At 37.4% G+C, this 27,760-nt stretch overlaps 1 protein-coding gene across 3 annotated transcripts in view; it reads right to left on the reverse strand.

Annotated features, from left to right (window-relative positions):
• LOC150083875 (retinoic acid receptor RXR-alpha-B-like) overlaps positions 1 to 27,760 on the reverse strand; it is a 207,216-nt gene that overhangs the window by 55,850 nt on the left and 123,606 nt on the right. For all 3 annotated transcript variants that reach the window (XM_090375822.1, XM_090375821.1, XM_090375820.1), the window contains one exon: positions 2,700 to 2,830. In XM_090375822.1, coding sequence (XP_090231948.1) covers positions 2,700 to 2,830 — 131 coding nt within the window. The remainder of the gene's footprint in view (positions 1 to 2,699; positions 2,831 to 27,760) is intronic.

Below are 27,760 nucleotides of genomic sequence, written 5' to 3' on the forward strand. Positions count from 1 at the left end.
AATTACTCCATACAGATCTGCAAAAAAGTGAAAAACTTGGCTAAAAAAATAATGAAACCTCTAAGACATTAAAGGAAAAAAAGTAGCATTGGGGTCACACAGTAGCCCCACCCAGTCATCGGAAGGATAAAGACTGTTTATTAGTTGGGGCACAAAAGGACATTCTTACCAAGAAAGGCAGAGGTTCTGTAAATGGCGGTCTCCGGAAACTAGGTATTTCCGTGTTAACCTAATTGAAGTGTATAAGTCTTTACAAGGGTTAAGTAAACTAAATTCAATGGCACAGCTTTAGTCTTTGTCAGATGAAACACATAAGGCAACATAAATTATAAACTGAAAAAGGGATGGTTGCAGAAATAGACATGCAGAAATTTGCATCCAGAAATTAATTGATTGTTGGGATTAACCTCAGCCTAGTATAGTGGAATTGGGTAGTCTGAAATATTTAAAGAATGACTAGTCAAATGGAGGTTTTTTTCAAGGAGTGATTTGCTTCCTTGCATCATGTTGTCAATACTAATACTAGCTATTCAATGTTTAAAAAAAAAAAAAAAAAAAGTGTGTTGCTCTTACAAATCACATTTTTCTTTGTGCCATATTGAAGATAGACAATAAGTGTGATAATAAACAACATAAATAAAAAAAAAAAAAAAACAATGAACATGAACATGCATGGTTCACACAATGCAGCCTCATAGTAATAGTAGTTGTTGTTGTTATTTGGTTTTTAGGAGCATTAGCAAATAAGGCCATATTGCTCCGGGGATATGCGGTCGTCATTCTCTGATCTTTCCGTATCCTCTGTATTTGGTGGTCACAGGCTCAAATCCCAGTCTAATCAAGAAGCGTGTGCTACACACTGCCACTCCTGCCCACCTGGGTACGGAGGCGCCCATAGTAGTAGCAGCAGTAAAACCCATCACAGAACTCATTTAATCTCCATCCTCCAGCTTTTGGAATCTACAGAGTTCAGGCCAAGAAAGGAGAGAATCTTTTAAATATTCAGTAAACAGTATCTGCACACACCTTACTTCATAACCTGGTAGCATATTTTCCTGTTGGAAGATGCTACTGATGAGTGTACTTGGCAATGAGCTATATGATATGGGGATCCACAACTGGTCACCATGGTATAACTAGGGAGTGACCTACAGACAGTGGAACACAATTCCAGATATACCTTCCTATGAAGGCCTAACACATTTTCAGGTGAACTATTATATTTCAATGGCCACTGAGTAATTATTATGAAGAGAAAATAATCGATAAGGAAACATTTATACTGGTACAAAATCAGTAACCATTTAAAATGTAAAGCTTTATAAACAGAGAATGTGCTTCAATGATGTTCAATGGTTGATTTTGCATTAAGGCAACTAAAGTCACTAAACATCACTGTATTATGTCTGTAAACTGTGTATAATTGAGTGTCCTATGATTGGTTTCCTGCTTGCCGGACAAAAAAGCCAAGTAACCCTTTCTCATGGTGTGAAAAAAAGCACATAAAGTTCCTCTTGTCTAGACAAGACTCTAACCCAAGTGTTTAGCATATGGTGTGTTGGACAGCAATTATAACCACTGTGCTAACTATGTGAGACTCAGTGATATGCTTAATTTGTGATTAACTTAGGTTTGTCCTTTTCTGCTTTGATGGGTCAAGTTCAGAATAAGACACCAGATTAGTGCAAATTAATTATGAAAAACTTTAAAGTGTTAGTTGGTATTAAGCAGTGCTAAGTAAGGGTTTATTGTTTAAACAGAGATGTAATGAATGTATGTGTTCACAAAAGTCAGGTGTTAAACAAGAGAAAAAAATTTGCCTTAAATCTTTGGGGATGTTTGTTGAATATATTCAACAAAATGCATTCCAACAATATTCATGCAAGAACAATAAAGAGCATCTCCATTAATTTAAAAAAATAAAGATTTTAGGCAAAAGCTATTATTACTCATTTGTAACGGGGAATTTTTTTTAGTATTTTTATGCACAATGTATTTCTAAAATTGAAGGAGTACCATAGAATTAATCACTGGTGTATTTCCTTTTAATTGTATTTTAGTCACGTAGAATGGACGTTTTTCTTAAACAAGTATTTAAACAATACAATTCTGAACTTATCAGAATGACCCCACAACCACTTTGTAAAAGTAAAAATTGTTCAAAAGGATAAGTTAAATGCAAATGAAATCATTAAGGCAGTGTTACTGTTAGATGATGCATGTGCATGTCCTTCCAGTGAAATTTAACAATTAATATTCAGTGCTTTTTTTTCTTCTTCTATTTACAATTTGATGGAATCAAATTGTAAATAGAAGAGTGCCAAATGTGTTGCATAACAGTGGAAAAAAAAAAAAGAGAAGAATATTAACTTGAATATGAATATGAACCACCTTTATCCAGCTTTCTTTTTTCTTTATGTCGTATTTGTGTCCTAATACCATCTAAATTAACGTACATTGCTGTATTGTGAATAAATTTGCTTGATTGTACAAACTACAAATTGAAAATACTTATGTATAATTATATTCTACAATACAGACTTCCCCTTCTCTCTGTTAGTCCAAACTACTGAGGTATATTGTGCAATTAACTACAATCGGGAAACCTTTTTCATTTAATATTTTATTTAAGAACTTTTTATATTATTTAAATTTTATCAGAAAAATTCTATATTCTTAAACAAATACAGTTTACTTACAGCAGGAGACATAAAACTGCTGCTGTGAATGCCAGGAAAAGCTGGTTGTGAAAGACTGCTAGAAACCGGTGACATTCCAGAAATACCATTATTTGCTGATGTACTGCTCAAAACTCCAATACCACTGGGAGCTAAAGTATACATACAAAAACAACCATATAATTAACAATTTTAATCATTAGTAATCCTACTATATTAATGATGTCTAAGAAAAACAAGCAGAATAAAATACTTTTTTATGTGAAAAAAAAATTATGAATTCATATATAATAATCAAAAAAACAAGTGTTTTTCATACAAGATCCATGTCTGCTTATTCTTATTTTGTACACCATTCAAAACTCCACAGCCATTCTTTAAAATTCAAACAGTGTACCTTCATTACCACTTAGGATACGTGTTTACGTGACTTTTTATTATTATTTATTTTGAACACTAGAACACACTTTTGAAGCACCCTATGCACTTATACATATGAAATGTATAGAAAAAGAAGAAAACAAGTTAGGTAATTTATGCATGACATCACATTTCAAGCATGCTTGGTTATCAAATAATGTACCAAAAAAAAAAAAAAAGGTAAAGTGCAGCCATTATCAACCCACTGTAGGATGGAAGCCTCCTCAACAATTCATGCTGAGGGAAATGGACCATAATCTGCCACGCTGGTCCAGTGCGGGTTGGCAGATCGACCGTATTCAGCAGTCAGGGGCTTGAACCCCAGTATACTCAAAGAGCGCGTGCTACTGCACTCCCACTCCTGACCACTCGGCTATGGAGGCCACAGTGGTTAACAACTTTTATAGTGTATGAAAGAAGTGTTTACCAAAACCTCACCATGCAAATGATAGAATAAGTCCTGAACTTCTTCAAAAAGATCAGAGCTTCTATTCCAACTGGGGAGGGGGTTGATTTCATGGAATTGGATTTAACTTATTTCAAGGATCAACAAAGCATACTAAAAATCTAGTGTCAATCTGATTTTTTAATTTTTTTAAAATTGTATTAGGCAGTTCCTGCTAACCTTTAGCAATCTCTCCTTAGATTATCATACAGACAATTTGTGATGGTAGTGGAGAGGAAAGGCAGGCTAATGAATAAAGAATTGGTCAAACATCCAAAAGTAATACAGATTTCTGTAGGGAGGGGGAACTGGTGAACTATCAAATTAAAACTGATCCAGAAATTTTCTAGGAATTAAAGAAAATTTTGTGCAATCTGACCTGTCCTTATTAAGTTTGTTTGTTTGTGGGCTTAACAGCACAAAGGGTAACAAGGTCATAAGTTTACAGTGCATTAGAGAGTTGTATCTATTTGAGGAAAGTAAATATTTTGTCCATATGTGATGTATGTGGTGTGTATCTTCTACGAGATGAGCAATACTCAGCGTGGTTGTTGCTGAAAATGAAGCTAAGAGAATGTCATTGTAAATGGGGCAGTAAATGAGTATATGCTGGACAGTAAGGTGGGTGTTGCAGTTTATGCACTGTGGTGGGTCAGTGGCTGCAAACAGATAAAGATGTGTCAGGAGTGTTTGGCCTATCCGTAATTGGGCTAATACAACTTCTTTATGTCGGTTCTATTTGAGATCTTTTTTTATACCGAGTAGTTTGTTATTAGGTTGACTCTGCCAGATGTGTTGCATTGTTCAAGATATTTCTTTATAATGAACTTGTAGTTAGATGCAGGTGTAGCAGAAGATTAGTACCGAAGGAAACAAATGAAGGATCGGTAAACCATTTTGGCAGCAAGGTCAGCATGTTTGTTTCCAGCATGGCCAGGATCCAACAAAAGAGAACTTGTTGTTGCTTCTGGTTTAACTTAGAGTATTCCAGACCTATCTAGTAAGGGTTATGATTCTTCGTGTTCTGGTGTATAGCTTGGATACCACTAATGGAGTCTGTACATATAACACTGTGCAATATGTTTGTTGAGAGTGTGTAGTAGTAGTAGTGGCATGTGATGCAAGAAAGCAAATGTATGAGCTTATGCAGCATCAGCCAAAAAAAAAAAAAAAAAAAATCACACCATTCCCTCCAAATGCCTGTCCAGTTCCTCCTTAAATTTATTCAACCTATCAACTTCCACAACGACAGATGGAAGTTTGTTCCAGCAATTAACCACCCGCTGGCTAAAGGCAAATTTCCGCACATCTATTCTACATCTGTCCTTTCTTAATTTGAATTTATGCCCCCTTAGGTTCGTAATCTGAACAAGTGGAAGGATACCATCAGGATCCTTCCACTTGGCCATGCTGGAAAATTTAAGGCTATGTGGATAGCATAGAGTTCTGCAGTATAGCTGCAACAATCAGTAGGTGTCTTGGCTGCTGCACCAACAGACTGTTAGTTTTAATAGTCTAGAGTTTGTATTAATATAAAAAAAAGGAAAAAAAAGAAAGAAGGTTACTTTTCCTCCTGATCAAGTAAAGTGATTTCTTTACTTCTTCACAAGAAAGTGTGAAGAAGCTTTTGTATTTAATACTATTGAATCTACGGTATACACGAGAAGTGAACTCGGAAAAAATGTAGCAATATAGGGTATGATGAAGTGACCAAGCGATATGAAAGAGACAAATAGTTGGCAAAATAAGACTACACTGCAGTGTTTTTCACAATTTTCATCAGAGGTCATCCACTGAAATTATGAGAAAGTCGGCAATGTTCCTGCTTGTTTCCAACATGCTCTGTATGCTATGGTACACGTGTGCTATAGACACGTGTTAAGAACGAAATTTGAAATTTTTGCAGCAAGAATAAGGCCTAATAAATTGTGCCAATAAATGTAATTATAATTATTAGTAGGGCATACAGATCATGGATGACCCTACAGAAGCAAGCAAAAAGAATTGAAAAACTGAAACAAGATAGTCCCAAATGGACAAGGTAGTTGGGACTACCTTGTCCATATATTACAGTATTATTAAATCCATTTATTAAAGTAGCAAGTGTTTGCTTTCACCCCTTATACACAGCTGACTGACTAGAAGGGTGTACAAAAATGAAAGAACTGCAATTATTTACAATATAAGAAGGGTATACAAAAATGCACAATTACAATTATTTACAATAGTGACGCAAGTGCGTATATTTACAATATTGTCTACATAGTATGAACCAGAGCTGTAATGCTCAATACATTCTATGTTGATATCAATATTTGTAAAATAATAAGAGAAGTTTACCACAATATAGTACGTAGAACACTTCCATATGATACTCTCCAGAAATTAAAACGAAAAAAATCAAAAAACTTACATTAGAGTAACAAATAGTTTAAAAAATAATTAAAAATCAATTTAACGCAATTAAAAATAAGAAAATAGGGAAGAAAAATTGTTTTGCAATTTTTTTTCTTATTTTTAATTGCATTAAACTGATTTTTAATTATTAATTTTTAACTATATTGAAGTAAACTTCTCTTATTATTTTACAAATATTGTCTACAAAATTCAATTATTGACAAGATTATAGTTGAAGTAAGCTGTGTGCTTCAGAGAGGCTCTTCACTTTGTACTGCTTGCTTTAAGAGTATTTCACAGGGTCTACTGCCAATGATTGAAAAGGTTGACTACGCTGTTTGGGAAGAAATTCTTCAGACAGCACAGGTTGGACAGTATAGGATGCAACGATAGGTAGGGGTTGTCATTACTATATCCAGCATGTGGAGTAGAGATAAGTCCTCGAAGACTGGGGGCACAATCACACTGGTAAAGAAAATCTGGGAAAGAAAAGGAATATTCCTGGATGCTATGTGAACTCTCCAGGAAGTGATATTTAAGCCCTCATTCAAAGTCATGCCGAGGTCGGTGTGAGACTTCACTTTCCTTATCTGTAATCCATTGTGATAGGCTGTGATGTCATTTTTGATTCCCTTTTTTGTAAAGGTAAGTTGAGCTGATTTTGATACATTTAGTTCTAGACCTATTTGCAGTAGATAGGCTACAAGGCTGTCAATCATGAAATTTTGTAAAACATACTGTAAAAGAATGTGCTAATTTTTTCTTTTTGCCTTTATTTAACTTTTCTTATACTGTTATGGACAAGTATAGATATGCAGTCCCTAAAAATACCTAAACATGTATCAATTTTTACTTCCGCTGACATCAGACTTTGCATTTTAGCCTTCCCTGTATTCAACCTATAACTAAATTTGCCCACCCATTTTTTTCTGTGACAGCTTTACTACCTTTATTTTATTTTACTTTATTTTGTTTAATCTTTGGTATTAATAATTTTACTTTACAGTTCTTTCACCTCCTAATTGGCTTTGCAATTCAGCTCATAATTTTCTTAATTCATCATAACTTTTAGGATATTAACATTCTTTTGCCTTTTTCAAATCTACATTATTTTTCTTTTTATACTATAATTACCCTTCTAGTCCTTGGCACTTTGTGTAATTTTCACCTCCATCTATGCAAACTTTATCAGTCTTATCTACTCTTACATATTATATACTTTTGCATCCTTTACTGCTGCTTTGTGCGTTTTGGTGCATTTGTCATACCTTGCTTATTCATTTTTTAATCAACTGTAACTTTGACCTTAAATTACATTTAACACACACACACACACACACACACACACACACACACACACACACACACACACACACACACACACACACACACAGTCGACCACCATTTTGCGGACCCCCTGGAACTGGTCTACGGACCCCAGTTTGGGAAATGCTGATTTAATTGATTGTTAGTGTAATGCTGAAAACAATGAGACAATTTTATTTCTTCAAGAGAATGCAAATTCACTTGATCACAAAATCGCTTGGCACTTGGGGCCTCCCTATCAAGTAAGCCCCTATATATAAATACAGGGGCTTACATTATACATATAGAACTCAAACTTTTACGGGGAGGGAATTACCAAATTTTGGGTAGCTCAATGAATCTTTCTAAAAGATCCAAATATAAAATTTTCTAAAATTCCCAATAGGAAGCAAGTTGCTACATGCAAGCAAAGGTGCATATGTGGAAGATAACAGGTGCTTTATACGCATGCAAATGTGCAAAAAAAGCATACAAAAGATGTCTTACTATGCCATGCCTCAACAGGAATTGCTTAGGCAAAACAAATTTCACAAAAGCGACAAAAACTAGACAAGTCAATTGTACACACAACAACTATAATGAGTAACATTACATTGTAGTATATTGTTCAAAACTATTCTACCACTTTATACACAACGTAATAAATGTTTTAATAAATGAGCATCATATTACAAATACTTTACTGGGTTCTCGTTACAATGAGTAAGAACAGGATACAAATTTGCCTTTTTCAAACTGCTGGTTTTATGCTGTAAAAGGTGCTTCTTACAGCATGATGGCAGCCCATAAAATTAATAACTGCCAAGGACATGTTGGAAACTTTTACTCATTTCGAAACAGCAATGGCAAGCAAAGATGCTACAGAATTGGCAGGAACATAAAAAAAAAAAAAAAAAAAAAGCATACAAATTGTAAGAGAAGGGATGTCAACAGATATATTTTAAATGACCTCATTCATCTACAACAATGAAAAAGCTTCATTATCAGTGCCCAAGATGATAATAATAATAAAACAAAAATGTCCTTTTTTTGTTCTCTAATTTTCCTTTCTTCCATAGTTCTAACCAGGATGGTTCCGCATAACAATAAACCAACGATGCAATGCGTAAAATTTCAGTCTTCCCTTTTTGTCACATTGCTAGGCAGTTAGGTAGGCTAGAAAGTTTTGATTTATGCAAAATAAGTCTACCTTTATTTTTCTATTACAGTATTAAATAACAACTGTTACCTTTAAAATTCACTATATATTTTTTTTTTTCAAGGAACGCATAATCACTTTAAAATGGGATTCACTTTTAAACTCGTTTTCAGGAACTGATCGTTAAGAGAGGTGTACATGTACATCCTTCGTTCATATCTAGCTTTGTCGGGAAAAAAATCGAATTCTCATAGTAAAATATTTCACCTGTTGCTATGAGGCCACGTGTTGCTGCAGTCTGGATGTAACTCACGTCATCTCTGTTCCCATAAGGTATCAAATGAAGAGCATTTTGATATGTATGTTGAAACGTTTACCACACCTAAATTGTCTTCCTCAGAAGGAAATACTGTACAACTGTTTACTCTCTACAATTAACATCGCTCGATGTTGGCGAGGGAATCTATGTTTATTATTATGCAACAGGGCAGTTTCACCAGTTACAAAAACCGTTTTCAAGGTTATGAAGTCATGCGATAACGTACACATAAGCGAAAATGGAATTAATCTATAGGTATTATTTTAATCGCAGCAAATACAAACAATTGTTTTTAATTTAATTAAGCGTTACACTAGTGGCCTTGTGAACCGACAAATGTACAGCAATACAGATGAATCACAGGGAAATGCACTGTTTTAAGATCGCGTATTTAGAACAAATGTTTGGCAACGAACGAATGAAACACGAAAGTGAGTGTACAATTTCAAGGACAACTAACATAGCAGAAAGCAAAGCACCATGGCCATCCCAGGAAGCAGCGAGGGCGGAACACTTACATTCCCCTAGACTTTAAACTGCTTTTTTACGTAACTTCATACCTTTGAATTAAATTGTCAATGGCCGCACTGACCACTATTAAAATATCTGCCGATATTGGCCAAAATAAGATTGTTAAAAATATATTTATTCGATGGCATTCTGAAGTTATTCGTTGTGAAGTCACAATATGAAATATAATTAAAACGATACCAACTTTAATTAACACTAATGCCACTAGGTGGTACAGTATTAGGAAATTACCTGTTTAAAAAAAAAATAAATAATAATAAATAAATAGATCATACAGGAAACTCATTTTTCATGTTGTGGTACTCCGATTAATCAGAGAGAGAGAGATGTTAAGAACCTTGGGATAATCCAGACTATCAACGTTATACATTCGACCAGCATTTCCCTACTAGTAAAATTCCTCTATATCACTGACAATATCCCATTGGCAGCCTGTCTGCACTGCTCAGACATGAAGTTTCCTAAGCAGTGCAGACAGGATTCCAGAGCAGGTCATAGGGTATTGTCAATGATATACTGTATAGGAATTTTGCTAGTAGGAATAAGGAGGTGATTATCCCTTTGTATAAAGCAATGGTCAGGCCATGTCTTGAGTACTGTGTACAAGTCTGGAGGCCTCATTTTAGGATGTAGATTTGCTTGGGCGAATGCAAAGAAGGTCAACAAGATTTATGAGGGGAACGAAGGGGTCATCTTACCAAGAAAGGCTAAAAGCTCTGCAAATTGCAGCATCTAGAGACTAGGCACCTGCGAGGTGATCTGATTGAGGTGTATAGGCCTTGAATGGATTGAGCAGGCCCATTTCTGATGGGATTCTTCCTCTTGCTCAGATTACGAAGCTGAGTGGATGCATAAATCCAAATTGAGGAAAGACAGTTGTAGAACAGATGTGTGGAATTGCCTTTGTGGACTTGCCTATAGCCAGCGGGTAGTTGATTGTTGGAACAAACTTCCATCTGTTGTTGTAGAAGTTGATAGCTTAAATAAATTCAAGGATGAACTGGACAAACTTTTAGGGGGAATGGATGTGTGAAATGTTTTTTTTTCTTTTTTTTCTTCTTTTTCTTTTTGGCTGATGCTACATAAGCTTGTTTTCTTGCATCATATGCCTCTACTACTACTACCGACGCTGGCCACAAGCGTGCTCAACCGGTTCTCTCGAACAGGACCCGGCGCTCAAATGGCCTAAATAACAATATCATCCGCGTATTTTCCGCATTTCTATCAACAAGCCTGCCGCCCTCTTAATGTCTAGTTGCCCACATTATCGTCACTCCAAGAGTTGTAAAATTTGAAAAAATAAAAAAACCACTATTACAAAAATACCCTGTATAAGTTTTTCACAGTACCCCAGGGCCCGCAAGTAATTCTTGAACAGGGTTCCACAAATCTGGGGGCTGGCCCTGCATTCAATTCATTATGGGACAGGTGGTGTGACTGCACCAGGGACCTAAAGCTCATGAACTTGGTAAATTTTCTGTTTATACTCTGGGACGACCACACGGTCAGAAGAGTTCACAAGATATATACAGAGAATACGAATAACAGAATCGTATTATGAAGTCACGGGCTTGAACCCTGGTCACTCAAAGCATGTGCACTTATGCACCCTCGCGCAACCTGATAAGATTGATCGTGGTCAAATAAAGAAATGTTGCAACTGGGCTTGTTTTTTGTTGTAATAGGGTCTTATGAGCATCAACGACTAAGGCCATATTGTTCCGTGTATACTGTCTGTAAATTGCGTGTGTTCTGTGGTCGATTTTCTGTTTGCTGGACGAAAAAACCATGCTACCTTCGCCTGAGACGGTGTAAATAAATAAATCTTATACTCCGGGATAACCAAACGGTCAGAGGAGTTCACAAGATAGACAGAATACAAGAAACAGCACCGTAAGGCCGCCGTAACCTAGTGGTCAGGCGCGCGGGTAGGTACATAAGTACACTTGCCTTGAGTGACCGGGGTTCAAACCCCTGACTGCTGAATACGGTGCTGTTTCTCGTATTCTGTCTATCTTGTGAACTCCTCTGACCGTTTGGTCGTCCCAGAGTATAAACAGAAAATTTAATTATTTTATTTTTATTTAGCACCGTAAATCAGCCACGTTGTGAAAAAGGCCCATAAAAATTTCTCACATCAACGACGGGACTCGAACTTGGGTGAAAAAACCCGGTGTGGGGAGGACGGCGATTCTACTAACTGTGCTACCCACGAGATGCAACTGTGTCCAAACTTGGGATGATACCCAGGTCACAGCCGACGAATGAAATTCAACAAAAAGACTCGGAATAAATGAATTCATAATTTACTTTAACACCAAGAATCGAATGTTAATCATATAAATTATTTCAAAGGCTTGTACCTTTAATATAAAAGTTAAATGTTTTTGGATAATAATTTAATCATTTTATTCTACATTATGAATAGTTCGCCCTACCTACACGTTGGAAATTCTTTTAGTGAACCTGTCACATATCAGTCCAAATCCATCTGAACACTTTTGGAATGTTTTGGAACAAAACTAAGAGCCAGAACAAGAAGTTCCAATCTCGACAGAGAATTAGAAGCAGCCATAAGGAAGGAGTGAAGCAATACTCCAGTCTGCACATAGCCAAACATTAGAAAGTATCTCTCAGAGGTTTACTCACTGATATCTGAAGCGCAATGTACAAGGATCACTCCAAAAGTAATTTCCTAAATTATTCTATTGGTACGCTACAGAGTATATCCTTTTTTAATTATACTCAGTAGCAAAACTACCATATCGCCAGATCAGTCACTGCGAGATGGGGACGAAAAGGGTTGGGAGTGGCCCGAAGAGTGGAAACACAGCTCTTCTCCCCCTCCAAAGGCATTGGTTTTTCTTGGATGCGGATGGAGTGTTGCTAGTCGATTACCTCCAGATAGTCACAGGAGCATATTATGAAGTGAGGTGGTGTTTGCATGAAAAATATCAAAGGCAAACGCTATTTTATTTATTATTTTTTTAGGCCACGCGAATAATTAAATTCATCTGCCGTGCTGTGTGTCTGATGTCTGTTAACTGCGTGTGTTCTATGGTCGATTTGTCTGTTTTGCTGGACGAAAATCCCCAGTTTCTGGCGGGGGAAACCTTGCTACTACGCCTGAGACAGACTAACTCAGCCACGGAGTGAAAAAAACCCATTAAAGTTCCTCGCGTCATCGACGGGATTCGAACCCAGGCATTTTCCACCCGGTGTGGAGAGGACGGTGACGATACCACTGTGCTACCGCGCAGACAAGGCAAACGCCATGGAAAACTCAGCAAAGGAGTCTTATTCCACCAAGATAACGTGCCTGCTCACAAGTCTGTGATTACAATGACTTCACTACATGAGCGCCGCTTTGAAATTTTGGGCCATCTCCCATATTCCACAAATTTAGCAGCATCGGACTTTCACCTATTTCCTAATTTGAAAAATACCTGGATGGCTTCCTTTTCCCACCGCCAATGGCGTCATTGCTGCAATGGATACATTCCTAGAGGTCCAAGAGAAAACTTTCTTCGCAGCTGGAATCAACGCATCGGTCGCAGAAGTGCATTGACTCCAAAGGGGACCACGTTGAAAAGTAACATGTTACCAGTTCCTCAGATAAACCCTTCATACTCGGGCCATGAACTTTTCAAACGCCGCTTGTATGTATGGCGCTGTGATAAGCAATACTTTTTCACTATAAGCATTCATCTCTTTTTTAAGTGAAAGATATTTACTAAATTTTTCAAATCTATATAATATAGGTGTAAAAACACCATAGACAACTCTTAAAGGAAAAAACTACGATAAGAGTGTAAAAGGCATCATTTCAACTGTATCTCATATTATGCTCATTCGTCACAACCAGTTACCATATATTGCACTACTTCGAATAAGTAACGATTCATTAATAGAGAAGACTATTGTTACTTATTCTCAGTGGGCATTACCACCCACCCAGACGGCACCATTTCACGGCTTGTTGGCCTTTTTCTGGGTGGCAGGCACCCTGGTATTGCAAACATAACCCAGTTGCGAAGATAATCCCAATATATGAGAGATGCCAAAAGGTGTAAAGTATATGGTATTTTTACACCTATATTATATAGATAATTATAACTCTTAAAAATATTATGCCTAGTTGAATTTAGTCTTACTTTTTTAAACATTATCACGTACACCTTTTGGCATCTCTCATATTGTAGGATTATCTTCACAACTGGGCTGTCGTGTTTGCAATACCATGGTGTTTTTACACCTATATTATATAGATACTGTAATTATAACTCTTATTCCTACCTAAGCAGAAACATGTAAGTTGTGTACTGCTTAATAGTTGCGTGAAAGGCATAATTAGCATTGGTAGAGGCATATGATACAAGACAGCAAAGCTTATACAGCATCAGCCAAAAAAAAATATATATATATATATATATAAATAAAACAATTTCGCACATCCATTTGCTCTAAAAGTTTGTCCAGTTTTTTCCATGAATTTATTTAAGCTATCAACTTCCACAACAGATGAAAGTTTGTTCCAGCAATCGACAACCCGCTGGCTAAAAGCAAATTTCCGCATATCTGTTCTACAACTGTCTTTCCTCAATTTGAATTTATTCTTCCTCAGGTTTGTAATCTGAACAAGAGAAAGAATCACATCAGCATTGAGCCTGCTGAAATCATTCAAGGCCTTAAACACATCAATCAGATCCCCTCCCAGTCTCTAGATTCTGCAATTTGCAGAACTTAAGTCTTTCTTGATAAGAGGATCCCCTACGTTCCCCTCACCAATCTTGTGGCCCTTCTTTATACTCGTTCTAGCAACTCAACATCCTTCCTACAATGAGGCCTCTAGACCTGTACGCAGTACTCAAGGTGCAGCCTGACCATGTCTTATACAAAGGGAGAATCACCTCCTTATTCCTACTAGCAAAATTCCTGTATATCATTGACAAGAACCCATGAGCTGTTCTGGGAGCCTATCTGCACTGCTCAGAAAACTTCATTCTCTACCACCCTGAGTGTAGTACCACACAGTTGGTACGTTTCTCTGGGGTTACTTCTACTCATATGCAGTACTTTACATCTATCAATGTTAAACTTCAGTTGCTACTTTTCAGCCAATCTGCCAAACATTTCTAGATCCTGCTGCAGTAGTGTACTGTCATTAACAACCCTGCCAATCTTTGTATCATCTGCAAACTTTGATATTAATATCACTTCATCAATATCACTGATAAATATATAAAACAACAATGGGCCCAATACCGAACCCTGGGGGGAGACTCCATTAATATTATGGCTCATTAAGTAAAAATGTTTGTGTAATTAGTTTAATGGGAACTAAATGATCGAAATATACAAAGTACTTGCATATCTCAAAACCAATTATAATTCAGTTATCTAGAACTATCTACGTTTCGGGATAAACTTTCGAATTCTATCATCAGGCCAAAATAAAACTTAAGTTTTTAAAGTTGACCCTCTCCTGCTCACAGCCGATGCCAACTGCGAGAGATTAATTTAATTAATAAGTTTTTATTATACAATTTGTAGTTTGAGTATTGTTTGATACATCCACTAAATTCAATTCTTCGATATTTAACGCCATTTGGGAATTGTCGCGAAATACAGATACGTATCCAACTTAATTCTGTAATAAGATTTGCCAGTTGATCAGTGCTACTTAGCCTAACACTTAGACTAAGGCAATAAAGTTGATTATGCTTAAATATTTGAAGAAGCAAAATGTTTAAACATGCGACTCTTTCAATTTGTTCCAAAAAGAGAGGAAAAAAAAAAAAAAAATGTTTTATCAAATTGAAAACCAGACTTTTTATAAAGAAATAAAATTTATTCACAGATCAAACTTACAAAGGTAAAATAGAAGCACGGAACCGTGCAATGTATTTTGGATTAAACACAAAGACCGGACTTAAATGAATTACACACTACAGTGCATAACTAAATATCAACGATTCGACATTCAGATGTTCTTTTAGTAGCTTTTGAAAAGTAATGTTAGCTGCAGGTAAGAAAAAAAAAAAAAAAAAAACGAACAAAAACATTATGCATGAGTGTTCTACATTTAGTCATGCAGAAAATTCAAAATAACACCTTGTTCCCCTACAAACCCGATCCACAAACCTGGTTACCTAATTTTTGGAGGATGAGACACCGGTAATAGTAGTCGATACTTGTCAAACAAGGATCACATCGATACTTTAAATAGAAAATACAGTATTAGAATTGTGTCTGCCCAAATATATCACTTTAGAGAGTTTGGTGGGTTTCAATTATCAATTTCCAGATCGTGCCCATGCGAAATCGTACAATATCTGCAGTGGTAATACGATTCAATATTTGATGGTCAGCATCAGGAATTTGATGGTCAGCATCAAATTCCTCCCTGAAATAATTTCAACAGATTCTCGTAGGAAACATGTTGAAAATGTTCTCATCACCCTCAGTTTTCAAATATAAAGGTTAATGACCGAAAACCAAGACCTGTCGATAAAGCTTCATTTCCTACATTCCCATTTACACCTTTTCCTGAAAACTTGGGAGCGGTCTCTAATGAACATGGTGAAAGGCATTTCTCACATGGAAAAAAAATACCAGGAAATAGTGGAGTCCAAATATGTTGTTCCATTGGAATCTCGTACGGGAGACACCAATGGACGATTATAAAGGACAAAAAACAATAAAATAAGTGTATTGTTATCAGATAAACATTTTTGTAAATAGAATAAGGTTAAAAGATCCATTGTTCAATATTTTAGTACTGTATGTAAGTTTTCTTAAAAAAATGAAATATTTTGTACTAGAAACTTAGTTTTTGACTTTAATCTCTTTCCCCTTAAAACTGGTGGGTTTTACAGCAATATGGTTGCCATATTTGAATTCAGCAACATGAAACCTACAAGAATCACTGACTTTAACAGGGAGCGATTTTTTTTCCCGACCAGTGTAATCATAACGGACAGAGAATCCTTTGGAAACGAAAAACGTTCGTCTTAGAGTTCTATGCCTACGATAATCTTATGGAGTACCTGAGGACCTTGCCAAACTTCCTGGAGTTACAGCGGGCAAAAAGGTTGAGAACCACTGGTTTAATTCATTAATAAATGAAGGATAACAAGTACACAGTTTCATATAGAGATCTTACAGATTCCAGTGACCGTTTTTTAATTGCATTCTTCGGTGAACAATCCACAGATGTATTCAAGACGGCGGCAACACTGCTTTGTGCATCTGACGATCTACCCGTACTGGAACTAATTTCAAACACCCTTTCCAGCGCAGTGCTGTAGTGTTTGGTAGTGCTGCTTTATTTTAAAATAAAGTACCACCACCAAATGATGAAAGATAATGACATCACAAAAACGGGTTATAATAAAAAAATATATTTCCTTCAGTGGATCCACGTGTTTATCATTATATCCTTTCCTCTACGGTGTATGGAGATCAGTCAGCATTGCTTACACAACTTTACAATATTTGGAACAGACATCTGCGTTAGAAGGCTGAATATGCAACACAATTTTAAACAAAAAAATTAATTATAAATGTGGCTCTCCAAGGTCACGACAGTGGAGGTTTAGACATTTAGCCACCTCAGGTTGAATCCATGTGCACAATTGCGCTCTCGAGTTATGGTCAGGAGGTTGGATGTGTGTATTAGGCAATAATAGCATGTAATCCGTTGTCTGAAACATTACATTACACTTAAGACTTCGAACCTTCCTATCTCATTCTAATAGGGTGGAGCTTATTTTAATGGATTGTCACAGCTCCACCCACTCTTTTAGCATCTACAATTGGAGACATATTCGTATGTAGCCGAGTGGGCAGGGGCGGGAGTGCAGTAGCACACGCTCTTTGAGTAGACCGGGGTTCAAGCCCCTGCCTGCTGAATACGGTCGATCTGCCAACCCGCACTGGACCAGCGTGGCAGATTATGGTCCATTTCCCTCAGCATGAATTGTTGAGGAGGCTTCCACCCTGCAGTGGGTTGATAATGGCTGCACTTTACTTTTTTTTTCGTATGTAGCTGACTGAATGAGTGTATCTTCTTGATTTGCCCTTTTCAGCCTTGTTTCCGTTGATTAATCAACGATACTTCTCCAATAAAAATTTTTGCAACGCCTATAGATTGTTTGTCGCTCTCTTGACGTTATTAAAAAAAAAAAAAAAAAAAAAAGTTGTAACCTAACTCTTGGATATCAGTGTATTTCAGTTAGATAAAAACCGCGGTTACTACGTGAATCAGTTGAATTGTAATTTTTCACAAAACAGACAAGAATCAGAGCAGGCAGCATGGACCCAAATTGCAAGATACACCATCTTGACATTGTGAAAAATCTTTATTTGACACGTTTAATGATCACTTGGAAGAAATTTTAAAAATTCAAACCGAATGGCACTGCAGTCCAATTCTAGTAATGCTTGTTATAGAATTTAAACAAGGTGAATAAACAGACCAATAAAAATTAATATTTCTATCAGGGAGCAGGGGAAAATAAAAAAACTGCCGACAAAGGAGAGATATCAAAATGATGGCACTTCCCCGGGTGGAAGTAGACAATGACTTTTCTTATCAATAAGAGTTCAAACCGCTTCTTATTGCGATATAAATAACAATTTACGAAACAGATATCTAACCGTGGGTGTGCCTCTTGTGTTTAATCTTCAATGGTTTCTTTATATTTTGTTTCAATCGTGATGTCAATGAAGGGGACAGGGTAAAACCGGGACAAGAAATTGCACGTACGCTAATATACACGTACCGTATTCGTTCAGATTCAACTTCACTTAACGAGCTGGCAGAAATACGGCAGTGTTTCCTGCTGTCACGCGTGGTTGTGGGATGTCGTGTAGCCTTGAGAGTTGGATAAGAGCCGTGCCGTGAGACTCCCCCCCCCCCGCTCCGTTTCCCAAAAATTGCACATGTAAACGAGTTAGAAAGTGTGCAGCGCCCTTGTCCTTGGGTCTCTACTTGTTAAAGAAACTCCGCGGTGTTACTGAGCTTCGTTTACGATCAGCATGGCGGCGCTCACTGACAACAGGCTGAGTCCGATGTACTGCGTTTGTGCTTTTGACCTGCACTTGGCTGTTCGTTAACTTGGCAATGACGACTTTTGGCTGCAGCTTGAAAAACGAGGTGCTGTGGTCCCGGTCTAAACTTGGCATGATAATTACTGCACAGGGATGGGGTATGAATATTAAACACGAGGGCGATTGCAAACCACACCAGTATTGAGGTTGGCTGAGGCATGAAACGTGGCAGTTGAATAATGAAGTCTTGCATTTATCGTACAGTGTTTCTTTTGTCTTTATAAGACAAAGCTGCCATGTGATATTTATGATCCCGTCTGTGACATTCCCACTTATTTCCACTACAAGGCGGACTACACGCTACTGGACCTCACAAGCATCAATAATCCAAACATACTCGCTTGCATCTCAATGAAGAACAAACTTCCCGCGCCAGTGAATCTATTTAAATGCTCTGACAACTACGATTAAACTTTTATCATACAGATCAAATGAAGGTGCTCCCTCAAGAATACAGTTTAGTCACTTTTGTAGCACTTGCCTCGCCCTCGTGAGTAGCACAGTTGGTAAAATCGCCATCCTCCCCCACACCGGGTGGTAAAGACCTGAGTTCGAGTTCCGTCGATGAAGTCAGGAATCCTTATGGGCCTTTTTCGCAACGTGGCTAGTAAGTCGGTTTCAGGCGAGGGTAGCATGGTTTTTTCTCCCTGAAACTCGGTTTTTTTTTTTGTCCAAGACAGAAATTCGACCACAGAATACACGCAATTTACAATATATACGGAGCAATATGGCCTTAGTCGCAGATGCTCCTAAAACCCTGAGACAACAGCCCTTGCCTCAGTGAATAAATATAAATTGCAAGAGCTCAAGCTTCCATGCTGTCTGCTGTTAATATACGGACAGTGCTGGAAATTACAGAAGGAACAGAAAGAGTGGATATCGTCCCCCTAGTTCCAGAGCTGTTTTGACACCCCATACTGATGTTCTTGGAGATACGTTCTCCTAGTTCTGAAGGGTAGAAGTGAAAGTAGAAGTGAAGGGTAGAAGTGAAAACCACTTCTATCCTAGCATATGATGCAAGCCAGGGCAACATTTATAGCACTTAATTAATAAAAAATTAATATTCTTAATACTGAATACAAGTATTCGGTGGAGTGGCGTCATACTTCATTAATTTGATTGGTTGAAGAGCTGTCATTCTTCAATGTCTGCTACAAATTTCACTGGTAGTGAGCGTGCTTTTTCAGAGTAAAATGTAATATAACCAAACTTTATCATACGTAATAGGAACTCAGTTTGGGTGGATTCAAAATTTTACTTGTAAAATTTTGAAGACGAAATAAAGTTTGGTTTCAGGAGGAGCAGAATATCTGTTTTAATATAAATTCTTCTTTATTAAATTAAAACACAGTGCTACCTCGATATGCCGCGAGTGTAAGTGTGAAGTGTATTCGTGTCTAACGGCACCAGGGGTTTCTCCCATTTCGGCGTTGCTTTGATTGTGGGTGTAACAGTCCACTGCAAAGGCCAGAGATTTAAAAGTGTATGGATTTTGTAAGTGTAGTGTTATGTATCGTTGTTCTTCTGGCCATTAGCCGCTAAACCCCAGCGTTGCCTACACTTGGCCTCGTAGAGGCAGACCCAGGTACACAGTAGTTTGAATTTTTTACTCTGGCAGGCCCTACAACCTAGTTTCCTGGGATTTCAGTGGTTAGGGCCTTGATATGCCGCGACTATGATCACGTCCCCTAAGAGGGACATGAAAACAATAAATAAATAAAAAATGTACTATAAGGTAAAACACAAATTTCTCAACATTTGCTGGCAGCGAATTTTATTCACCGCGGCTTTACAGCTGCTGGTAGACACGCTTCCCCCGGATCCTCGTGTTATATCTAAGGACCTTTGCTATCACATCAGAAAGAACATCTCCCCCTTCCCCACCTTCAGTCTGGAAATTGATTTAGCAGCTGATCCTACTATAGAAAATTTACGGTGTTGGGAGAACTTACTCAACAGATGGTTACTCAATACAACCCAGATGGTTGAAAAGACTTAGTCACCAAGATCGTCATCTCTAATCTCTCTTTTGTCCTCAGAAAGTCAAATAAAACATGGTTCAACCCAGCTTTATATGCATCTTATATTATTACAAGACATGAGTCCACGAATGCAGAACTCAAATACAGATCTCTCTCTCTACTTGTGGTGCTCCATAATACTGGCAAGACTGTATACATGTCCAATTTATAATGATTTCCGATAAGCTACAATACATGTCTAATGGACACTCTTCAAACTCCACCTCGCAGATGGGAATTAGATCTGAAGTGGTTTCCAAAGTATGGACCACTAAGTTGTGTTTTCTTTCTGCAGTACATTCGGATAAGTCCTGTTGATTGTTTTTTTTTAATTAATTTATTTTTTTTATAAATATCAAGACTTATCCAAGAATAATCACTGTAAACTAAATGAAGGGTTCAATTTCACCCCTCATTTAGAGATGCAATAAAAAAAAAAATCAATGAAACTTTTAACTGCACACGGGAAACTCGGCAAAAGTAACATTTTCATCTGGGAGGAAGCCAGTTACCATATTTGTTAGCTGGTATTCAGTCATATATTTTTGTAAACAACAACACGTGACATCGTTTTCAAGGCTATGAAATCGTATTCAGAATGGCAAAAATTGCTAAGAGGCACAAATCAAAGTGCTCATTAATTGATAAACAATTTGTACATTTTTAGTTTTCCTGTTGGTCTTCCTTCATCAGAACTTACAGAAATACATTAATCCGGTAGCTCGAGAGATACGTGTTAGAAGAAAAGGAAAGGAAACCGTGCACGTTTTTCATTGCGACTGTTGTTTAAGTTTTTGATATCTCTGTATTTCTGATTTTTGAACTGGATTTCAGAAGGCGCCACCGCAGTCCAACTCACATTAGAATTAACATATGCAGGGCAGGAAGAATTCATTCCCAGAATTCAGGAAGTCAGTACAAGAAATAGAGTTCGGGACCCTTTTCAATTGGGAAATCTTGGATGCATTAATATGCTATACAATTTCTTTATTGAAAGCTTATAGCAATTACGTCTCTCTGCATTCCTCCAATCAGCGCAAGGCAACAAACATAATATTCAGTGCTTCAGCTACATGCGACTTGCATGACAAATAAAAAAAACAAAAAAAAAAAAAAAAAAAAAAACAGGATTTCTATTGGTCAAATTTCAAAAAAATTTGGGATGGCTCGACAGATCTTTCTAAAAGTGCCAAATATGAAATTTTATGAAAATCTATCCGCAAGGAGTCGAGCTATTACTTGCAGACGGACAGACAACAGGTGTTTTACGCATATATGTTAATGCATTTAAAAATTTGAAAAAAACAAAAAAAAAAAAAAAAAAACAGGATTACTTTTATTTTCGGCTATAATGTGGTTAACCTATAACGCGATCGTTATTGACCCCACACCCACGTTATATCGACATTGCACTGTATTTTGTTTCGCGTAGTCAAGGTGATGATACCTGCAATATAATGCGCTGATAGCAGTAACTTTAACACAGAATTTCCCTGCTGTGTTGTCCATGTGTTATGACACGGAGCGTTGTCATGCTGATATAAATATGCCCCAATCCTTCCAAAGAATTGCCACAATGCAGGGAAGGCGGAATTTCTCAGAACTGTCACAAGAGTTAGCTGCATTCAGGGCTTTATCAAACAACCAGTAGATCTGTTCCAAACCACGTAAAACAAACCAATATGATCACACTACGTTCACGAATTTCATTCTTTGGTGCAATACAAAGAATGACATAACAACAAACATGCGTTGATATTGTTGTAGGGTTTTAGACGAATCAGCAACTTAGGCCATATTGCACGTATATAATGGTGTGTTCAGTGGTCGATTTGCCTGTTTACTGGACGAAAAACTGGAGTTTCCGGATTAAAAAAAAATTTGCTACCTTTGCCTGAGACTAACTCAACCATGTTGTGACAAAGGTCCAGAAAAATTCCTCATGTCATCGACAGTATTCGAACTCAGATCTTTTACTCCCAGTGTGGGCAGGACAGCGAATCTACCAACTAACGAGGTCACAATACGTGCGAAACCATCCTTTGGAGACACACAAACACACCACACCTTGATGCGTCCAGCTGATGACTGGACTGTGTAGCGCGATTCATAGCTCCACAATTTTTATATAATACCTGGTCTTTGCGCATTATAGCCTTAGTTGCTAATGCGCCAATAAAATCCAAATCAAATCAAATCATAGCTCCACATCTTTCTGTTACTGTTTGTTATATTCTCTGCATTGCATTGCTGGAAAGACGGTTTCAGCTTAAGGGCAGCTGCACATCAAGTATTACAAAAACACTTCACAGAAATAGATTTGTAACAGCTGTTGGTTCCATATTGTCCCAGTTCTATTGACTGTCTCTGGAGTCAGCTCATTAAGAGTGCCTTGGCTATTTACTCTTATCCGTTTCAACTGTCGATATGTCCTGGAGAGTAATTAATAGCAGTCGCCTTCTTTTGCATTCAACTGGCCGACGTTTCCAGCAGTTGATTTCTGATGTTCCATCCTGCTGTCCGGCGAATGGACATGCCCGGTATATGAAAGCCTACTATCACACCTCTTGCGCATCGATCTAAACCCTCAACTCATCCCATTCTGTTCCATATACCTGTCATTGACTGCATTTTAAATCCTACTTTTAATTGGTACCGCCATCACTTTGTTATTCCAAAATTCGTGGAATTTGCATTCAATTCCCAGGAGGTAAGTGCAAGTACGTGAAGGCCAGTCGGAAAGCAAGCTCTTCAATGTTTTATTTCAAAGGTTGAGAGTTCGAGGATTTCGAACCTACAACTTACAGTAGCCAAAGTTATTCTCAGGAAGATTTATTGCTCCGTATGGGTGAGCCATATTATACTTGTGCAGCTGTTGTTGTTGTTTTAGGTGCATCCTCAACTTAGGCCATATTGCACCGTATATAATATGTCTGTAAATTGCGTGTGTTCTGCGGTCGATTTGCTGTTTGCTGGACAAAAAAAAAAAAAAAAAAAATGCGCTACCCTCGCCTGAGACGAACTAACTCAGCCTGTGCAGCCCATCAGACCACTTCCTTCATAGCCATCCCCTTTGGATTCATGATATGTCAAGAATTGAACTTTAGACAATTTGAACTCCGTTAAAATCACACTGGACTACTGTTCTCAAGTCCAATGAACGCTTTCATGAAACAGTGAGAGGAAGTAAGTAGGTCGGAGTACCAATTGTAAAAATAATGTTTATAAAAAGTTTACCATCTTTTTTGATCATTATTCGTTTTGCTTGAAAGACTTTTTGATCTTTTAATTCCTGAATTAGCTCATCTTCGGTGGCATTCATCAGGTTCCTCTGCAATTACTCCTTTAGAACTATTTAATGTAGCATAAGGAGAAACCTGTACAGGTATTCCTCCGCAATTGATATTTTCAGTAGAGCTTGAGAATGCTGATCAGCTCTTTCAATGAGTAAATCTCCAGATCGGAGTCTTTTCACTATTTTCGGTCAACCAGCCACGTTCTCTAAACATTTTTAAATTAGAAACGGTTTGGGCGAAAGAAACTGTAATATAAGGAACACTGGATATTCCAGTTGATGCTCATTATTTCGTAGTCTCTTGGATTGAGATGAGTTATGGTCTGTTTCATTTGTTTGGGTCACAGTCAGATGAGCGTCTACGCTCAACTGCAGGATAGTTGTCATAATCCATGATTGCTCCTTTTAGCCCGGGAGGATAACATTTCCTCAAGGTTATTGGCCCCACGAAGTGAAGGCAGGAGCATACCACCAGTGACCAAGCAGTTGCTGAAGTAAGTAGATTTGGTTAGTAATTAATACATACACTAAGAAATGAAAGGTGGATTTCCACTTGAAGTAAGCAAAATAAAAAATTGCACTAAAAGAGAAAACTATATCGCTTGGAAAGAGAAAAATTACAGAATCGCTTGTCACAAGCGATTTTCTGTAATTTTACCAGTATTAAAGCTTAGGCCACTGGTGGCCTAAGCTTTAATACTGGTAAATGCAAGGTTCTGTATTTGAATCACAGTAATCCCAAGTTAATTTATCAACAGAGGAATGGGATAGCATATGCAACAATGTTGAAGATGAAATGACCTTGGGATTGCATTACCAATACTGTATACTGTTTCATACGAAAGTTATCTCTGAGTACAGTAAGGCTGCAAGGACAACGCATGGGATTCTGTTAATGATATACACAAATTTTACCAGTGGAAATAAGATGTAATTGCTCCACTACGCAAAACAATGGTTGGACCATATCTTGAATACTCTACATAGGCGTGGATGTCTCATTTCAGGAGAGATAAAATTACCTGAAAAGGTACAAAAGAGAGAAATTAAAATAGTTGTGGATGCAAAAGAAGTACTCATAAGGAAGAGACGCCATTGTTGCAAGCTTCAAATTTCGGAACCGAGACATCTGCATGGGGATCTCTGAGGTGTTTAAGGACATATTAATGAAGGAACGCCCCATCTTCTCTTTCTAGGATTACACAAACAAGAGGAAACAAAAGATACATTTATTTCATTTTATTATTAACTTATAAGGTCCCTAACGGGTTAGTAAAACTATAATGAAGCTGCGTTAAATAAAACGAGGATGCCAAAAAACAATCACGGTCAGAAAAAACCTGAAAATAGTTTAACGAGAAAATCTATCTTTAAAATGTGAATGGCACTTTTAACTTAATGGACAAAAATGAAAGGTTCATAAAAATTACACTTGTATGGTCCAGTTATCTAATTCCAGGTACCATTGATCCTTCGACAGAAATTCAAACCAGTCCTTCTGTGGGTTTGCAAGAACTTGCATATGGAATGATCAGTAAAAAGAATATGACTGCAAATGTTCACTAATGTTTTGTTTTGAAAACACAAAATTTGAGACAGAAAGCAATTTTGTTCTACCAAAAACTATTTTCATTTAATTACTTGTTCTTTTTTCCTTTCTTTCTCAGACCGGGGAAAGCTTCATCCTCTACTCAGTTTTATAAAATTCTGTACACAACACCTGTCTTTACATTTACAAGGTCAGCAACCCTCTTTGTAAAATAAGACAAGTGGACTTTGAGTTGTGTACAGAGGTGAACATGCACTCGAAAACCACACGTTCACGAACTGGCTCAAGGGCCAATCTTATGCGCAAGACAGGGTTTAAGTAAATATTCTCCCGTTGAGATGAACCCAGGTTTTATTTTAAAGCGCAATTCTTTTTTAGATATACACTTTGTGAAACCCAGCATACACTTATTTGTTACATTCAACGAATAATCTTCTATTTGTAAATACGAAAAGATGCAAGTAAAAGGTGAAATCTCAATTGGACTTCGTTTGTGTCGGAAATCGTCAAATCACTCTTTCTCAAACTCTGGCCTGAAGACCACAGTCGGACAGACTTAAGCCATGATAAACCATAAGAAATGGAGCACTATGATCACAACAGTCCATGCGCTCAAAATAAAACCTAAAAAAACGAACCTCAGCCTGAGTTCGGCTATTAACACTCAACTATCGCGCGCGCGCACACACACACGCACACACACACACACACACACACACACACACACACACACACACACACACACACACACACACACACACACACAAGGAGAGACTTTCCAAATTTTCATCCCTTTTGCAGAACCACTACCCAAAACAAATTACGGATGGTGGGGTCAGCGAAAAGCCCAGCACTATGTACAGTATGTCCACATTTTTGTGACCTGATAATGAATCCTTATTAGAATGCAAAGGAAATTTTCCGAACTGCAACATTCCAGCACAGATTTTCAATCGATATTTGGCAATCTTCATTAAAAAGGGAAGCGAGATCCGGCAACAGGTGACAAAAATACCTAATTTGGCGAAACAATACTCGTTAACGAAAGTTTTGATTGTACTCTTTTAGAATTTTCACGATCACTGACCCTCCCAGATTGAAATTCAGACGCTGGGGTGGCCTTTGACAGGCGCAACGTGAGCGTCTGAGCTTTTTGTCAGCTGTTCGCGTTTAGCCAGCAAAATCAAAGGAACAAGATTATACAATTATCGCTGGAGCCCCACAGACACCAAGTCGGAATGGGAGTTATCTAGAAAAAAGGTACGCGCTTTTGCTCACCTGGCGTATGTTAAACGCCAGACAAAAATTTAATGTCTCGTAATTCATAGAATAACGAAATGAAAACAGAAAGTACAGTATAATCAGTTAGAGAACATTGACGGGGAAAGGTACATGGGGGGAATTCACTTCCAGATTAAATTTTTTTTTTTAAAGTGGCGTCTATCAGACACGATACTAACAGATGAAGGTTAAAGTTAAACTCGACAATATCTGTCTGTCACAATAGACACGATGTCAAATTAATGCCAGTGGAGATATGTAAGATAATTTTAACAATCACTCATTGTTAATTTATTGATTTCTGTCAGTTATTTTTAGAGCTAAGCCAAGGTAATCCAGGCCATTAGGCGTGGTACAACGAACAAATAAATTATGTGTAGTGTGGTTGGTTTGCTGGATGAAATACTGGGGTCTTCTGGATATATAAAAAAAAAAAAAAAAAAACGACCACGCATACCTTGTCTAGGACGGAGATGCATTGTTTTATAAGGTATAGGGAACAAAAAAAAAAAAAAAACCCGAGATAGTTCCTTTCATCTAATCCAGGCTTTTCACCATGGTGTTGCGTGAAAACATTACAATCGTAACAGCATGAGGGTCCTATTTCAGTAATTTTTACCTCAAGACAGCTCGTGGCCGAAAGGAATAAATATTCCTATGTTAATAGATGGATAAAGACGAGTTTATTATCCTGTCCAGTCTGTTTTTTAAAAAAATATTGATTACCAATTCCAGGATCCAAGGTAATTTTCGAGCTGTTTGCAGAGGGCACTGAATCTATTCAAAATGATAAATTTTATGTACCTTTCCCCGTCAATGTTCTCTAACTGGTTATACTGTACTTTCTGTTTTCATTTCGTTATACTATGAATTACGAGACATAAATTTTTGTCTGGCGTTTAACATACGCCAGGTGAACAAAAGCTTACTTTTGTACCGTTTGTACCTTTCTTCTAGGTAACTCCCATTCCGACTTGGTGTGTGGGGCTCCAGCGACAGGTGTATAATCTTGTTCCTTTGATTTTGCTGGCTAAATGCGAACAGCTGACAAAAAAGCTCAGACGCTCACGTTGCGCCTGTCAGAGGCCACCCCAGCGTCTGAATTTCAATCTGGGAGGGTCAGTGATCGTGAAAATTCTAAAAGAATACAATCAAAACTTTCGTTAACTAGTATTATTGTTTCGCCAAATTAAGTATTTTTGTCACCTGTTGTCGGATCTCGCTCCCCTTTTTAATGAAGATTGCC

The sequence above is a fragment of the Mastigoproctus giganteus genome, chromosome 6, assembly GCF_048544385.1.
Source record: "Mastigoproctus giganteus isolate SK-2022 chromosome 6, ASM4854438v1, whole genome shotgun sequence".
Taxonomy (NCBI): domain Eukaryota; kingdom Metazoa; phylum Arthropoda; class Arachnida; order Uropygi; family Thelyphonidae; genus Mastigoproctus; species Mastigoproctus giganteus.